The 18,954-nt window shown below is 34.6% G+C and overlaps 1 protein-coding gene across 6 annotated transcripts in view; it reads left to right on the plus strand.

The window, feature by feature from the left end:
- LOC5574214 (G-protein coupled receptor Mth2) overlaps window positions 1-18,318 on the plus strand; it is a 127,118-nt gene extending 108,800 nt beyond the window's left edge. For 5 of the 6 annotated variants that reach the window (XM_021843381.1, XM_021843377.1, XM_021843378.1 and 2 more), the window contains exons 5-8: window positions 2,773-2,942; window positions 3,000-3,174; window positions 8,022-8,207; window positions 17,572-18,318. In XM_021843381.1, coding sequence (XP_021699073.1) covers window positions 2,773-2,942; window positions 3,000-3,174; window positions 8,022-8,207; window positions 17,572-17,782 — 742 coding nt within the window. In that variant the 3' untranslated portion in view covers window positions 17,783-18,318. Of the gene's footprint in view, window positions 1-2,772; window positions 2,943-2,999; window positions 3,175-8,021; window positions 8,208-11,781; window positions 12,010-17,571 lie in introns of all 6 variants that reach the window. The other variant, XR_002500204.1, reaches the window with a different exon arrangement.
- Window positions 18,319-18,954: the final 636 nt, after the last annotated feature.

Here is an 18,954-nt window from a genome sequence, read left to right on the forward strand (position 1 = left end):
GGAAACCAGTCATTCGGGGAAATGGCAGTCGGGGAAGAGTAGCACAATTGCTTCGATGATTCTGAACGCACTTTTTTATGTGTTTTCGTTTTTTTATGCCGCAATAATTTTTGGCGTCTATTCTTCTATTGGTTTAATTATAAATTTTGCATTCTTTCAAAAATAGGCTGTTCTTTCTATTCATACTGTTTTAAATTTGATTATTTAGTAATGCTTTATGTTAACCATTTTTATATTTTGCCATTTTATCAATTCTTGCCAGATGTGTTGTTCGAATGGTAATTACTTTAGAACAAGCCAATATTCAACATATACTTTTTTGGACAAACGCGTGATCTCCCTCCGAGATATGCTGGAAAAATTATTATTACAATCATAAATTTTCCCTTCTCTCGATTATAGACGGTGTTTTTGATGAACACTTCCAAAATAAGAATTTATATTGAACCGTTAGAAAGTTTTGCCACAAATATTTATTTTTAAGATGTGATGTTCATTTGAGCTATGCTGTGAACAGATTTTTTTGCGATAGAGCCTTAAACATTACAAATGAAAAATAATCGGCTCTCGTAAAAAGGCTATTTTTGCATTAAGTCGCATTGATAGATCTTTGGATTAGAGCTTTTGATATATGGCAAAAAAAATCCATTCTTTTATCAAGTTATTTTTATCGATCGTTACGTCCAAACTGGGACAGAGCTTGATCTGCAGCGAAACATTCTATGAGAGTTCCATTGATGAATAACTGCGAACTTTCTTTGCCAATTTACTGTTTTCATATATGTGTATCGCAACAAGCTCAAAGATACTCTATGTTCTGAGATGTAGAGACCCGTCACGAGTTTTATTTAGAAATGCTCTCTAAAGTCACAACAATATTTAGAATTCTTAGCTTGGAAAATCTTTGAACGAACACCACGCTTGTTTAGAACCTACCATTTTTTTTGTTTTGCTATGGGCTCGGTGGTGTTGATCTCGATAACAGCTTAAAAAATGCCGATATTTATTCTAAGTCAATCATTATGCCAAACGGCCATTATGCCAAACGACCATTATGCCAAATGACTTTATGCCAAACGGCTTTATGCCAAACGGCTTTATGCCAAACGACCTTATGCCAAACGACTTTATGCCAAACGGGGTACAATCGTTTTGTAGCTCTGAAAAGTACTGTATTATTGCTTTAGGTAGTTTTTAAAAACTTCCAAGAGCAGGGAAAATTAGTGTACGTTCAGCACGAAGGTACGATGCGCACTGCATGCAAATCTATCCTTATTACCAATCAGTAGCCGTTGTAATGGACACGCAACAGATTTAAAAAGGAAGTTTTTAATTTCCTGAGTCCTGTTATCCGCCAATGACCTTCAATCCGATCCCAGTCCAATCGAATTGTCCGTCCTAGATCCCCAAATAGTTCATTCGTCTCAGCAATCTCGCGTTTCGATTTCCAGCAGCAACAGCATACACCATTCACCAGAGCGATGGCGAGCATTCGATTCAATTTGCACTTCACTGATTGTCTGGCAATAAAAGTGCACTTTCAACCGCCGTCGCGTGAAACTGGCCGGCACCGCGTGTGATCCGGCTTGAAAGGCAAATCATGTTAACGCACATATAACGTCCGGAGGTCAGCGGTCATATAATCACTATAAAAACACCCTCGCGTTTAAAGAACAACACCGTTTACAACGATACGCAAACACACTCTAGTTTGCGGATCAAAGTGACGACGTGTTTTACCGACGACTATCGAATGCGACCATTTGATTCTAACTTATTTAACTAAATTCTGTTGCCCCTACTCAGTAGAAGAGGATAGAGTGATGGTGTTCGATACTTACCAAGCCTTTCTACGTTCGTGGGCAATAGTATGCAGCAATCAACTGTGCCTGCTGGTGTTGAGTTGGACACACTGAGAGTAAGTGACCACGCGCTATGGTGGTACTCGCTACATAAATTCAAATTTTAATTTCACTTTTGGCGCAACCGGTGATTAAAGTCGGTTAAGACCAAATCAATCGTAGAAGTGTTTTAATCAGAGTTTTTTATCAGAGTATTTAATTATTAATTAATTAATTAATTAATCTTAATAAGAAATATCCTAAAGAGCACTTATCAAATAACATTCTGCCGTTGGAATTGCTTTGCGAATTGTTCCATGAGAAATTTGTTGAATTAAAGTCACCGATGACAACAAAAATTGACTTATTGTTAGTTTTGAGCAATTTCTCGTACACTTTTCCCCCGAAATTAATGATATACTTTGTCGATTCCCCCTGCCCGAACCAAAAAGAAGAAGCAAAATGCTGCTGCTGATCAAAAAATGCCCATCTCTATTGGCTTGTGAATCTTTACAATTGTGGTTTTGCAGTAAAACCCAAAGATTCAAATATTATGTGTTAACATGACAAACAAATTTGTTTGTACACAGATGCTAAATTTACGGAAGAATAAAGTTAAAATTTGCGAGAATTTTTCTGAGCAAGCATGTGAACAAACAATAATGAAATTTTCATATTCAGATTATTTTTATCGAATAAAACCCAATTATGAATCAAAAGTGACGTATGTTTCAGCTGGTCATTTCCATGCTTTGTGATAATTTAGGATTGAAACATAATAATTCTATGAAGTCGCGATTGTCTTTTCTTCATTTTTCAGGTTTTCTTATAAAATACTTTTATATTCCCAATTGTTTTAGAGTAAATAAAATGATTGATCCTACATTGATCGAAAACAAAATAATGTAAATATCATATTATTCATTCACAGAGGTGTCCGTGGAGCCAAAAGCACCGAACGCAAGAAGTTCGCCCTGTATTCCCTGTACGCTTGGGGCTGTCCACTGCTGCTGATTACGATATCGCTGATCTTCGACCACACCGAGCTCATCCCGCCAAACTTCAGGCCCCAAATCGGTGTCACAAGGTGCTTCATCATCGGTAAGGAGCACGTTTCCGCGTGTTGGGAGTTAATATTTCCGTAATTAATCATTTCAGAAAACAAGTATGTGGAATTCTTCTACATGTATCTCCCACTGTTGCTGTTGGTGTTTGCGAACATGTTCTTCTTCGTGATAACCGCTGTGCGAATCATTAAAATTCAGCGGGAAACGTCAATGGTGCGACGGGGAGATTCCAAACGCCATTCCAAACTGGACAACGATCGCGATAGGTAGGTGTAAACCGAAGCAGCGATGGGGGAGTTATGTCAAGGGATTGAATTAATTTAGAAAATTCCAGTTGGTCCAGTTGCGTGGAAAATATGTTCCATTATATTAGGGCAGGAAATTATTAATCAAACGCTTCGTGGGTTATAGGCGTGCCACAGTCATTTGCATAGATATGAACTGAGGGAAAGCGAGTTAACGGGGAATATTAGAATTCATTTGTTGAATTGAGCAGGGGTGGATCATGACTCAGAAATAATGTAGATTAAAATGCACGGTAAAAAATTGTCTGTGCCGGAAATGTATTAATTGAATCTACTCAATTGGATCAAAAAGAAAAAAATGGGTCATTCCGAATCGGTTTCAATGATCATTCGCTAAAACGTGCAAATAGCTCAATTTGTATGCTTATCACACCGGACCTCGGCACATGGCCTATTATTTTGCTAACCTTTTTAAATTTATACCTTCAAAGCTATTAGACAAAGTAAAAAATAATATTCAGCATTTCTGAAGAAATTGTTTGAGGAATCCAAAAAGAATAAGAACATTTTCAGGCCTAAATGCAAATAGCGTTGACGCTTACCTTCTCTGAATTGAATGAAACTTATTATATTGAAGGGATCATCGAGTTAGGGAGGTATCGAGTTACAGATCACAAAACTAATGCAACTGCGATCCAAGGGACCATGGAGTTAGCCATGAAAACCAACTTTTACTATTTTTTTTAACTCGATATCGAGATACGGAATTTCGAGTAAGGGAGAGTTAACTGTAGTAACTTTTCGACATGACATTTCCCATATTTTTCAATGTTTCTTAGACTTTGTTTTGAAAAAGGGCCTAGCAAATTGGAGGATTTTCATTATTTGAGAATGTATAACTTAAACCCGGTGTATTTGATTAACATGGTGTCTTCGAAGAATTAGTGAATAGTCCTTATTGAAAATCGAAGGGTATGGTTTTGAGAAAATCGGCTTTACATACAATCTAACGTAGATTTACTATGATTATTGGTATCAGTGTATAGGTTTCTAATAGTCCTTGTTATTCACTGAAACTTCTTCGAAAACACCATTTAAATCAAATGCATCCTTTTCTAGTAATAAATTGTCAAATCATGAAAATCATTTAATTTTATATGCCCTTTGCAGAAGTTAGTCTAGGAAGTGCAAAAAAAAATCCAAAGGGAGATACCATATCGAAACATTGCAAGTTTATATTTCTTATCTTTTAAGAGTTTGAAGCGAATTTCAGTGAAAAACTGTGAAATCTTCTGATGTCAGAATCTCATGGAGCTGGGTGAATGGCCATAAATGAGGCAACTTTTCCTGCAAAAACTGCAAGAGCTTTTTTATATTTGAATTGAAGAAAATCTTTTCAAAAATACCATTAAGAGAATCCAAATTCAACAGTTACTAGAAAAAAAAAAATACGTGTTCTTTTCAGCAAAGTTGTAGGTTTGAACTAGACTGGCTCGCTTATTGAGATTTATTGAATTCTGAGATGATTATGACTTTCTTGAGAAACAATTTCATTCATTTAGTTAGCTCATGTAATTTCAATGAATTTTGAGAAAATTGTGACTTGAACTTTTCAGTTTTGTTTGAAATTAAATTGAATTGATTTTTTTAAAATTTTATTCAAAACAAGAAACAGTTTTTTGTTAGAAAAACTTTTTTTCCACAAAAGTGCCGATCTCGTGATGTATGGACGGTTAGCAGTTAACATAATTACCTAGCTTGAGACCAAATTTTATCAATATAAAAACTAACAATATATTTTTGAATCGACTTCAAATTTAGAAAATCATGTTTTCTCAGTGTAGGCCTCAAAAAGTTTGTTTTCTGTATTTTTATTCAAAAATTTAGACATTTATCCTCAACACTTTTTTGTAGGAGTTGCCATTTTTTGATTACATTATTTTGAAAAAAAAAAAATCTGGCAAAAATTGTTTACCCTTTCCAAAAGATAGTCCAGATAAATTTTTGAAAAACTAAGTGTGCAAAGTGGCTTAGTTAGTCAAGGTATACACAATCAGAAAAATATCATTGAAATCTGAGAGGCTTCTGCTATGTTTGAGAAGGAAGCTTTTAAAATGTCAACAATAGAGTCTGATTTTTCACAGGCTTAGTGTAAAACATTTGCGCATATCAAATGACTGAGAGCTTTATTTGCCAAAGTATAATAAGGGGTTTTGTCAAATTTGCAAACAGGGGTTCAAAAGTTTTTTGTTTTTAATATTTAAAGTGAACGAACATTTGATGAAAATTTGATGGAAAACGATGATTATCAATTACACGTGCTGTGGTCACTTCGTGTGAAAAAAAAAACATATTCTAAATTTATTATAATATAGTAGATTATTATTGTTTTATGGCTATATCGGTCATGCGACTCAGAGGTGAAGGGAGTCTATAGAAGTAAATGTTGGAAACGAATAGGTGCATAGGCGTCGCAAGGGAGCGACAAGATTGAAATTTAATCAGGTGGTGAAAATTGAGCAAGCCATTTTAAAGTCAGTAAGCATCGAAGCGTCCTGTATTTTGCCTAGCTTCTCTACTGGAAAAGGGTTGGCTCGAAGCTTTGAGCTTTGCTACCAACACAGGCAAAATACAGGAGGCTTCAATGTGCTCATATACTGACGGCAATCAACCGAACGGTTCTATCGATCGATGACTGATATTGGGAATTGACAAATTCTCTGACTGCGTTTCCATCATTTACTTCTATAGACTCCCTTTACCTTTGAGTCGCATGACCGATATAGCCATAAAACAATAATAATTTAAAACAATCACGGTCGAAACCTTCTCCTATATGATATAGTAGATTCAGAATTATTGTGATTTTTTTTTCAATAATTAAAATTCATTGTACCGTAAAACGGGTTAGCTTTGATAGTTTTTTGGAAGAAAATCTGAATTTAACTGCATTTTGCTTCAAAGAGTTTTATTTTATATTTTCAAAACAAGTATTGGTATCTCAGTTATCGATTACAGTTGATAGATCGTATAAGGATTCATTTTAAATTGTTCGATAATTTTTCATATAATCAAAAGTTTATTTTCGTTTTTCGGGTAACTTTAATAATGGATATCTGACCACATTAAAATCGACAACCAAACTACTTTTGTATAATTGCAGTTGGAAATTGATTGATGAATGTTAGCAGAGTGGATTAGATTTTGAGCATAAAATAACTGAATTTACGGAAAAATTCACATACAAGTGTTTTTAGTTCAAACATGCATGACAAATAATATGAATTGGTATGATATACATTTTTTTTTTTGAAAAAAAAAATCATCGATTGATATTCACGTTTAGACATTGAATTCAACATAAAACAAACGTTTGTGATTATAAAACTGTATATTTCGAACAAAACTGAATGAATTTCTTAGAGCAAACAGGGCGTTGCACACCTCTAGGTGTTTATCAATAGGAATTTCTGACTTCGATTACAAAAATGGCCTCAATTTGTGAAAATGATTGTCGCTAAGAGATTTGAGACCGCATTCATGTACCACTATAACTGGGTTGTCAGAGATAAGCGACGGACGGATTCTTTAAAATATCATCAAATACTGACCGCAGAACAAATTATTTGAAAGCGTTTGAAAAATGCTAAAATCTCATAAAGTCTTAGTATATGAATATAGAGCCTAAAATGCTCTCGATTCCTACGAAAATAGTTCTGGCATTAAGTGGCATACTAGTTCTCTTTACTTTTGCAGTCGTTCTGCTTAACTAATCAACAGAAATTACGTTGTTTCGTTTAGTATGTTGTGAGTCACCTACTATCAAAGTTATCCGCATTATCAAAGCTACCCCGTTTTACGGCACATCTTTATTAACGTTGTCATGTATTTCAGGCTTAAAGAAAAACTACAATCGTCAAAGGAGGTTTTTGCCTTTTGCTTCTTCCGAGTCTGTAAAATCTACGTTTAATAAATGATCACACAGAATTGAAATGGTTAAAGACCATTATTCAAGTATTGATTTTTTAATAACTCAGCTTTATCTTATTTAGTTTCTTAAGCGGAAAAATAATGCAATGATGAGTCATATGATTTTCATTCCCATATTGAAAATTAATCACTAGTAAATACAGCTGCGGTAGTAATGAAACACTTATCACCAGATGTGCCCTTTCGATTATCGGTAATTCAAGCCGAGTTCAAGGCAATATAAAAGCCACCCAGCGATCAGAATACGAACGCCAATTGGCATGATTTTATCGCCACTTTCATTGTCCTTGGAGCATATACCCAACTCCACTCGTTCGTGTAATCACTTTTACATGTCACCGTTTTATTTGCACTTAATCGGCATCATTCGTCAACATGAGCACGGTGGTGCCGCCTACAGTAAGGACTGTTCATTTTATAAAGTGGACACTCAGTGCATGCTATCTCTTTTTGATGTATCAATGAAATCGCAATCGTCTTTTAATCTGAGAATAAAAGAGCTTTCAAAACAATGAAATTTCAAGGTAATAATTATAAACAATAACGTAATCGAAATCTATGAATGTTAAAGATAGGCTTGACAGCTTGGCAATTTCTATATTAATGTTTTATTTTGCCTAACAGCTTTTCTCAGGGGTTTATGGAAAACTATTTAGATCTTCAACCACAAACAGTTTGCTGGATTGTAGAAAGTTGATAACCATCTCATCATTAAATAAAACATATGTATCAAAATCAAGATGCCCACTTTATATAATGAACAGTCCTCCTGTGTGTACATTAGGGCCCTTTCTGTTTACAGTTCATTTCGCAGAGTAGTGTCGACAATTGTGATGATTTTTCGCACTAATCTAAGATAGGGTTTCCAATCGTTTTAGGTTCGGCCTGTACCTGCGGCTTTTCATCGTGATGGGCGTGACCTGGTCGCTGGAGGTGATCTCGTGGGCCGTGAACAACGTCGCTTGGATCTTCTACATCTCGGACGTCTGCAACTGCATACAGGGCTTTCTGATCTTCATGCTGTTCGTGTGGAAGCAGAAAATCAAGCGACTGATCTACAAAAAGTATGTATGTAGCGACTGTTTGATATTAAGCACGTGTTTTACCCCGGAATGCTGCCCTTTCACTATTTGCTCATCGCATCGCAAGAGTGCTGCCGTTTGGTCTATTTTCCGCTGGTAATCTGATGGCGCGTGTTTCCTTTTTCCATTTTCGACAACAATGTAACTGACTATTTCGTTGGGTGTGAGAATGACCATAACTTCCGCGCAGTGAAACAATTTGTGGCTATAAGAGACATTTTGTGTTGCGAGCCAAATACAGTGTGTTAACTTTCTTAATGAGAAATTGAAAAAAATAATAGGAATGCTACTAAGCATACCCGATCAGTGGATTACAACAGAGGTGTAACAGATTTTGTTATATGTTATAATTTTGGCTGGTTGGTAGTAAAAATAACATATTATAACAAAATTTCATTCACATTTAACAAGATTAAAACAAAATATGTTGTATTTTAAACACAAATATAAATAGTGAGTTATGTTCAAATATACTTCAAGTTTGAGTTTCAAATTTAATGAAAATCTAACTCATTGTGTTATTTCTCATATCAGAATTATAAAAAAAATGTTACTTCCATTCGACTTCAAATTACTAATAACTAATTGTTTTTAACTAAAACAGATTTCGAAAAGACTTTTTTATTATAACTGATTTTGCTTTGATTTAGTTATAGTTTCCTCGACCTGCTCGGTGTGATTTAAGCAAAAATGAAACACATTTTGTTGTTTAAAACAAATTTTGACATAAATGTGATACAATTTTGTAGTAATCCACTGGTAGGGTACTGCTTAAGATTCAGTAATAATTTCTTCCTTGATTAACTGATATCCTTGTGAAGTTTTCAGTATGATTTGTGTTCTGCATTTTGCAGAATCTCACTTTGATTGTTTCTACAAATGTCATCTTGCATTCTGTAAGTGTTTAGCTTAGAAATTTGTCAGACGTCCACAAAGAAATGTGTCAGAATCTCATCTTGTATTATTATGTCAATGTTTAATGTGCTAGAATATTGATTTTTTTAGTTCGTTTGAATTTTAATATTAAGCGAAAATCCTGTTAATAATTCTGTGTGAATTATGCTTACCCAACCAGTGGATTACAACAGGATTGTATAACAATTATATCAAAATTTGTTACAAATAACAAATTTTATTTCATATATGTAAGAAGCCCTCTGAGTTGATTGAGGAAGTTATAATACAATTAAAATAAAATCAGTTATAATAACGAATGCTGATTTAAATTTGTTTTAATTATAATAATTATCATAACACAACGTATCTTAGAATTGTTGCGTATACATGGTCAGTTTTATTTCCTGTTAAGAAAATAACAAATGTTGTTATAAGTTAGTTTTGGAAGATAACGCAATGAGTTACATCTTTGTTTAATTTAGAACATAATGAGTCATATATTTGTTTAAATTTGCACATTTTTTGTTTCAGTTTTAATTAATGTAGATGAAATTTTGTTATAATTTTTGTTATTTTAACTATTTTGTCACAAAAAAAATCCTTTATAAGTAACAAGCTCTGTAATATTTCAGTTGTGATCCACTGGTCGGGTAGAAATTCCTCAAAATCATTTAACCTTCCTAGAATGTTCAAAAAAAAAGTCCATATGGGAAATGTTGCTATACATAAATTGGCCACTACTCCGGATGCCCTGGGAACCGTTTAATGACTTCCAGAATTGGCCCCTTAGCCATGTGGTAACCAGTAGCACCCTGAACTACTAACTAGTTGATTAGATACCATTTTCACAAAAACTATGTATCACAATTCACAACAAATGCATTTTGCTCTTACAAATACTCTTGCAAAAATACCAAACCAAGTTTTATAGCCATATTTACAAAATATAAGCCTTGACGATAGTTTTGAGTACAAAAGATTTATATTTGGAGAAAAATTCGTAGGTCAAATCCGGGTCAATATGACCTGAACACCTTAAACGTAACCTTTTTTTTATTAGCCCTTCAGAATTGTCCTACAAAAATTTTCAAACATGAAACTCTTAAATTAATGAACTCATTACGCGTGGTAAAGATGGACAAATTATGGGTGAAATTATCATTTATCTTATCATTATCTCTTTACCACGCGTAATGAGTTAATTAATTTAATAACCATGCGGATTGGATTACCGAACAGCTCAATATAAGCGTCAATTTATATTAGAGTGTTACTGCCTCTCTGTAGTAGTCATGTCGTCACTTGAGTGAGAACGACACGTTGATAGCCTTCCCACATCTTTACTCTTCCACAATACAGTTATTGTAGAAGCGATGTAGGTACGATAGGCAAACAGTTTCAACACTAAATAAATCGCACTCGCTCTTTCCATGTGTGTTGTGATATGAGATGGATGGATATGGGTTATGAAAGGGGTCCGCGTGGTCTGTAGGGATTTGAATTCTAAACTTGTAACCAACTCAGTTGTTGGGTCACCAAGTGGCTCGGTAGCTTAGTTGGTAAAGCGCTCGTCTAGCATACAAGAGTCCTGGGTTCAAATCCCAGCCGAGCACGTAGATTTTTTTCATAATTTCACCCATAATTTGTCCATCTATACCACGCGTAATGAGTTAATTAATTTAATAACCATGCGGATTGGATTACCGAACAGCTCAATATAAGCGTCAATTTATGAAACTCTTATTTTCCACAACACATTCAAAGTCACCAAATTTCATAACTAAAGGAAGTAACAAACAAAAGTTGTGGCGCTTTCAAAGTGCGTTTCGTTCATATTGACCCGAACACCGTAGGAAAGTTAAAATTTAGTCTTGGAAAAAGTGAAAATGTTATCCGAAATTTTAAAGAATCTTTCTCAAAACTCTGTTAGAAATCCGGCTTGAATTTTATGGAATTTTGTTAAAAATTCTAAAACAATCATTCCTAACATTCTGTGGAATACCTACATCACAACTGATAAATATAGTGCTTATTCAGTGCTGTAAAAAAAAAGTTAAGTTTCTACAGTCATCAACGAAATGTTATGTATTTATAAGAATCAAATACATAATTTAAAGAGTCATCAAGCCGATATATAATTCTGGAGCTGATTTAAAACTTTAAATGATATTAGCCTTGGTAAATCCAATGTTAAAGTCAGTGGAACAGCCAACGAGCGAGATATGAGAAAAATCTTTAAGCTCTACGTGGCTCTCACAAAATGTAGCCGTTGTGCAGCCCTGTTTTATTTCAATCAGTATTTACAAAATGGGTAACAACTTTCTCTTCATTAATTCTTTCATTCTATTTGAAGAGGGGAATGATGCCGAATGTCACATATCCCCTAGACCGAAATATGAGTGTTTCTTATCATTTCCATAAGTAACGCTTGTTCTAGACCCCACTCAGCATCAAATGAAAGTAAAAAACGATTCAAAAGAATACATCATGATCAATTCACACAGGTATATTGAGTCATTCAGAAATTGAACCTCTTTTGCATACATATATTATTATAATGGGCTAGACTCTGGCGCGCTTTTATGTTCAAATAAAAATATTCAGTCGCTAATTTTTAATATTTTTGTTTCACTCTTCTCTTTAAACAAAACTCATGTAGCACTTCAATAAGTCCGTTGAACGAATCCTAGGACTTAAATTACACCATATATGCATATGAACGCAAAAGACTGAGACTTCGTTATACATAACTTGATTTGCGCTCTTTTGATGTATTCACTGCGATATGATCTATAGCGGCAAACCCAGGCGTTATTTAGGAACAATCTGTTGCTGAACCATTACACCAACAGTTCAACATTTTCTTTACAAAAAAATATCCGATAAGGTAAACACTAATAATAAATTATTTATCACTCAGGTGTCTTCGGACTCCGGTTAAAGTATCTAGCTAATGAAGTGGAAAGTGGCTGTCAATGTTACTCACGCTGCCATAACATGCCGGGTCGATGTAGGTGTACTTAGTTCCCTGTTGTAGCACAATTTTCCTAATGACGGAAAATCCTCCAATTGGCAAGTCACCTGTAGATTTGGATCATCAGTTTCTGGCTCATAATATCATATGCTTTTACTAACCTTGTAGATGGTGACAGCCTTTAAGTATTCAATAACTCAATTATATGTTTCACATAGCATACAGGACTAATATTGTTTACAATCCCATACTTTCACCGTATTTGTAAGCATGTTGTTGAAATTTGGTTGGATATGAAGTTAATATCCAGCATTTCAAAAGCTGCATAAAAGATGATGGTTTAATACTTTTCAGCTCATAGTTTCATAAAAGAAATTCAATAGTTTTGGAATCTAGTTGTGTAAAAGTAATATTAAAATCATTATATCCTTATAGCATCTAATTATGAAACAAGCTAATTCACTGGGAACTGTATTCTCTTATTGGCTAATTTGTTTAGCTTATTGGGCTCATATTTGCCCATAGTATGCGTCTTATGGCAATTCTCAGAATTCCCAATTCTCAGGCTGAAGTGAATCATGAAGGTACGCAAGTACATCGAACACTTTAGGAACATAACTATGGAATAATTTTCAAAATTCGATGGTCCGATCTCAAGCCGTTTCGTGCCACATAAACACCATTCCATTTGTAGTTAAACCTTGTTGATTCGAAGTGTCTGTTTGTTTCGAATCCCGGACACCAGCCTTAAATCACCTGAACATTCTTTTTTGACATCTGTTATGCATGCTATTATTACCGCGAATGTACCATTACCCCGAGTGCTATTTCCGAAAATTTACAAATATCTTGACATGATGCATTGAAGACATTTCCCCATGATTTCGGAATTCGGGGTAATGTAATTTGGGATTATGCGCCGATAGAGGATTTGGAATTCGGTTTAATGGGATTCGAGGTAGTGGCATTCGAGGTAATGGTATAGAATCCATGTACCCATGATTTCCGAATACGAGGTATTGTCGTTCGGGGTTATGGGCCGATCAGAGTTTTGGAAATTAGGGTAATGGCATTCGGGTTAATGGGATTCGGGGTAATGGCATTCAGGGTAATAGGGTAGAATTATTTTTTATAGATTCAAGGCGAAAATATCGGTCCAAAAAATCGTGAAAAAGGCCAATGTTCGGCTTTCTAAGCGTGTGGTAATTCGATGCAGCACGGTGTATGCAGAGATTTTATAAATTAATGTACTTAGCTGAAGTAGAAAGTGAATTCAAAATCAGGATACTTAGTGATTCAGGCATGTTAGTCAATGCTGGGTCAAATGCAATTTTAATATAAACAATAGTGTCCATAAAAGCATACCCGTCTCATATGAAAAAGTTGGTATTGTTGATATGTCGATCAAAATTTGAAGTTTGTTTCTTCGTAAAAAAGTTTATGTTTTTCTAGTACAGTTATCTCTGTCATAATCATTCAGTATCACCACCCAAACTACTTGTTCTTGTACTATTGTATAAGTCCAACTCTTGGGATTGCTTTTCGTGCAAACATACTCGTACCGTGCAGATGAACGGCAACGTTTTTTGTAGCCGAAATTCCCCAGGCAGTAGCTCTAAAAATTCCCATTTTTCAATTAACGATTTCATGGTTTACAATCATACGCATCAGGTATATTCACCCTCATTCTTGTTTACGGCGGATCTAACTTTCGATCGAATCTAATTCGTTCGAATCCACGGCCCACTTGATTTCGCTGGCGTAAACGGGAATGCAAAACGGTTTTCGATCGAAAGAGCATTCGAACGTAAACAAGAATAGGGGTGATTATTATCATGCTCATTCACAAGTTAATTTTCTTTCATCGGGTTATCGTTCGAATCTTTAAATTTTGAATGGATTTACCCTATGAAACTCCTATGCCAATATTGTAGCACGTAAATGCAGTTCCTCCCCTTCATATTGTCTTCCTACAGGTAACCGATCGAATTGTTTCAAACCAAATGTAAATATCCCTGCTTATGCCACCTCGGGTAACTTCTCTTTCCGTCTCTTCATCAACAATATATCGCAACAGAAAATCATCAGAAAATTCACCTGCTTCTAGTAACATGCCTGATTTTGATTTTTTTAACTGAAAAATTGAATCAAATGATTGATGTATTGCTGTGTGCGTTTGAAATGCAAATATCAAATGCGGGAACACCAAATGCGGGAACACCAAATGCGGGAAGATTTTTCACATGGAAGGCGAAGTCAAAGAAAGCTTTTCATTGCTAGGTTGGCGATGATATTTATCGCGGTTGCCAAGAGTCCTTTGATTAGTTTGTGTTACCGCATTTGGAACGCATTTGAACAAGATTTGCACGTCAAACGCAAACAGCAATAATGTTCAAAACCACCACAGTGGCTGAAGCAGTCCAAATTTTTGTTAAATTTACTAACAAAACTATTATTGGATTACGTTTCTCTAACTGATCGTAAGAATTTTGTAAATATTTTGAATTGGATTGCTCGTTTTTTGAATGGTAAAGAAAAAGAGCAGTTCAATATTCTAACAACAACATACACTTAGCAGTTATAACTGAAACAAGGTGCCCCGACTGACCGTTAAATAAATCCATCAAATCTGAGTAGAGGACTCGATTTCTGAAGTCACTTTTCACCTCTGGGCCTATTTTTGACAAAATCCCTAGAAGGAATCTCAAGAAAACTTGTTTTGTAATTTTTGACTTAAAAATTCAATATAATCCATGTTCAAATTTCATAATAACTAGCATTAAAAAACTCCACATGAAAGCTAATATCGGAAATGGATTAACCAGAAATTGTTTCATCTTAACAGTAAGAAGCATGCTTGTTACCACTAAATCAATTTTCACAAATGATTAGTATTGTGCACAAACTGAATTAAAAAGAGCTCATGCCTACCTGAGCGACTGTCAAGTGGTGTCGCAAAAATCGTGAAAATGTTGATTACTAGATTATTGTTTGCTATTTTACGTTAGTTTGTAATTTCTAAGGATATTCTGATAAAGAATGGGTCTGTAATCTATTCTTGATGAGTACCTATAAAAATATTTAGAAATCGCAGATAACAATATTATCTTATTATTCAGACTTCATCATCATCTCCTGATAAACCTACTAGCTTATGTAAGACCACTTACTTGTCAGTGTCCAACCTCCCCTCCCCTCCCCGGTATTACTGCTGAGAGTTTATTGGAGCAACCAGCCCATATAACTGACATAACTGACACATCAATTTTCTGTGCTCAAATCCTTGTTCAAATCAAATCTCGATTACTTTTTCAAATCGACGTAAGTAACTTCCATACAGTTTTGAGAAAATTAAATCAGAAGAATCACAACCTGTCTTCTAAAACTGTTTTAAAATGAATCACCTTTTTCACATTTTTTCGCCGTGTACATTGCTTAAATTTTGCATACAATAAGCTCGCATTCAAAAACTAGGGAGTTCCTGTTATTTCCCACAAAAAATTTATTACAAAATGATAAGCCGATTTATTCAGTTACTTTCGACGTTTTTGTACCAGTGTAAAATCGGCTCAAGTAGTGTTTTGTTTTGATTCGTGGTTAAGTCACTTTGTCTCTCCATACAGCGGAGCGGTGAAAGTAGTGGTTAGGTAGCGAATGTTGAAAATCTTACTTTCGTCGTTTTGTAATTCCGGAAAGTAAACGTTCTAAAAGTGAAAAATCGAGTTGGTTTAGAGCAAAATGTGTAGAATTTTGTCTGCGAAACACGTAGAATCGATAAAGTAAGTTTGTATACTTTTTTGGCTTGAGTCTGTTTGTATAAGTTTTAGAGAAATGTTACTGGATTGCATTGCCAATTGCTTTATCTAATAGAGCAAAGAATCAAATCATAATCAAGCAACTTCTTGAACCTATAATTATTATTATATAATGAACCAGATGTGTGAAATAGAAAAAAAGTAGTATTTAAAATATAAATATATAATAAAATATATATAATATAAAATAAAAATATATAATATATAATAATATAATAAATTTTATATGGTGCACATACTCACACGCGAGTTTAATGATCGTTAACATTCCAAATTCATATATAAAATTGATGCCAATATTCTTAAGGAAAAGTGCACGTTTCCCTGAAGTCATCCAGTGCAAAAAAATATTGGTTTGACAAATTCAATGGTTGAATAATTGAATTTAAAAAGATATTGATATTTTGCTTATTACACTTTTTGTGATTAAAAATGCCAAATTTTCAAACTTTGTCAAAAAAAAATCCAGGTGTGCTGCAAATCATTTGAAAACAGCCTCTTTCTACACTTTTCTTGCACTTCAAGACCCATATAGACGCCTCCCTGATCCATCCAAAAATTTTATTTTGTCGAACAGTGTTATTTGCATTCGAAAAAGCTATAATCTATTAAAATTGGTTGAAAAATGATAGATATATTGACAAAAACTAAGGGGGAACCCACACTTTTGCACGATGACTTACTGTTTCGTTGATTTTGAACTCATTCCAGATTTTTCCAACAATATTTCGTGAGTGCTCCTCAAAGAATATAAGATTAAGATTCTAATAATACACTGATTTAATATTTTGGTCGATCCAATGCTAAGGAAATTACCCGAGCAGAAGAAAATAACTACTGAATACCAAATTGAGGTATTCCATACCAGATAATTTCCAATACTTACAACCTGAATGAGGTATGAAAGATATCGACGAAGTAAGAATAACTCACTGCCTTTCGAATGTGCAATAGAGAGTTTCAATTGGACGTGTATTCACAGAGATATGGACAAAACATTTTTGTATGTTTTATGGGGGTGAGCCTAAACCTTTGCACGGGAGTATATATTTGAAGAGTTACAACTGTTTTTAATGACTTTAGGAGTGAATATTGTTTAACCTTCTGTACAATTTTCGTTTACAAAGACCGGTAAAGATCTTAGTTTAAGAAATATCATCATTGTAACCCTATTTCACGGAAATTCGAACATCGGTTAATACTAATAATGAAAAGAATTATAACATCGAATGAAAATCGACGAACGCTAATATTTTAACTACAGCTTATGATTCAAGTCCTGTAAAATAATGACAAGACGAAGAACATTACCTACAAAAATAAATAAATCACATGCAGTCTACTGAAGAATTCCTCAACTTTCTGTTTTGCAGCATGTAATTGCTTAGTATAATATTCTTGACTATATTTATTCATAGAAACTATCTCTCGCAGAATATTTCTAGAAAGTTTTCAGTTTTAACTATTAACTGCAGTAGCTTGGCTTATTAACAATTTCTTAGCTAAATAATATGTTATTCTACGAAAAAATAGTTCTCTCTACTGCACTTTAACATAGCCATGCAAAACAAGCATCAGCTAATACAAGCTTCTTATGCTCTTTCCAATTTATGTTCCATCCTTTACTAATGTTCTGCTATTTCTGGCGGCTTCCTCTCAGGTTCGGAATTCCATTAGGCGAGGCGGAGACGTCGCTGTCAAGCGCGAGCACCCGTACAACGACCACGACGGTAACGTCGTCCTTCAACGGTTCCAGAATGGACAAACCTCTGGTGACGCGAGTAAGTTTGGATCATCAGGTGACGGCACCTCCGACACCAATGGTAGTGGACCCACTGGAAAAGAAGCTGAAGCTAAATCAGTTCGGCTAGATTTGGGCCCACCGCAGGAAGAGACTCTGCTGCAAAGACTAATTAGTGTCGATCGTACCACCGAAGAAACCATGCTTGGACATTGACGATGAATGATGACGATGGATGATTGGAACATTTGTTGACGATGATGGAAGAAAACCAAAGATAAGACGATGTTTTAAGGTTCATAAGTACAAAGCACTATGCGCTGCTAGATTTTAAAGTTTAAAATAAATGTGAAGACATGTGTTCTGTTAAGTATGATCATTTTATAGATAAAATGTCAAGAGTACCAAGTGTACTGAGGATGGTTATTATAGGTAGGTTGTATATATTTTCCAATTGTAAGAACCTTAAAACTATAGTATTGTTATAAAACATTTTTGACGGTATTAAAGCTGTTGGCTTTCTAGATGGTGCCTCATTTAGCGCACATGTTATTTCAAAATTACGCTATTTTAAGCTAGTTATTCCTAAAAGTATTCACTATACTGTTTATAATACAGTTACACTTAATATTCAGACTTCATTAAATGTGCTTTTCATAACTCGAATAAATTTTGTTTTGTTTTGCTATATCACAATTAACTGTTGTTACAAAGCCTTAGGAAAAACTTTTTTTGTGCACAACAACAGTGCATAATGGAGACAAATCAGACAAAATCTCAAAAATTGCCCAAAATGGCTGGCCATGCTTATGTATCGTAAGTAATTTTAGAAAAAGGGTTAAGTTTGATGATTGAAACCTAATTCCTGTAAGGAAATTATAATCTTATTCATGAACTAATCATCTAGCCGTGCTGGAATTTCCAGGATTTTGTCATACATAACTGAGCACTGAAATCATCGTTCCACCTAAAGCACACCAAATAGTTTGTCGTAGGAAATTGATGTTTTTTTACTAATCAATATTATCAGATTTTGACCAAGAAATTGTCTCGGGGATTTTCTCCAGGAATTTCTTCCTAGGTTTCCTCCACAAATACCTCTAGTGATTTCGTCCAGAAATTCTTTCGGAGTTTTATTCCAGGGAATTTCTACAGGAATTGCACTTAAGATCTCCACGAGGAATTTCTCCGGGATTTGCTACCAGGAATTCCTCCGGTGAATTCTCCCAGGAGTGCCTCTTAAGATTTGCACCAGAATTTATTCCAAAAAATTCTACGGGAAATTCCCCCAGGAATTTTTCA

The sequence above is a fragment of the Aedes aegypti genome, chromosome 2, assembly GCF_002204515.2.
Source record: "Aedes aegypti strain LVP_AGWG chromosome 2, AaegL5.0 Primary Assembly, whole genome shotgun sequence".
NCBI classification, from domain to species: domain Eukaryota; kingdom Metazoa; phylum Arthropoda; class Insecta; order Diptera; family Culicidae; genus Aedes; species Aedes aegypti.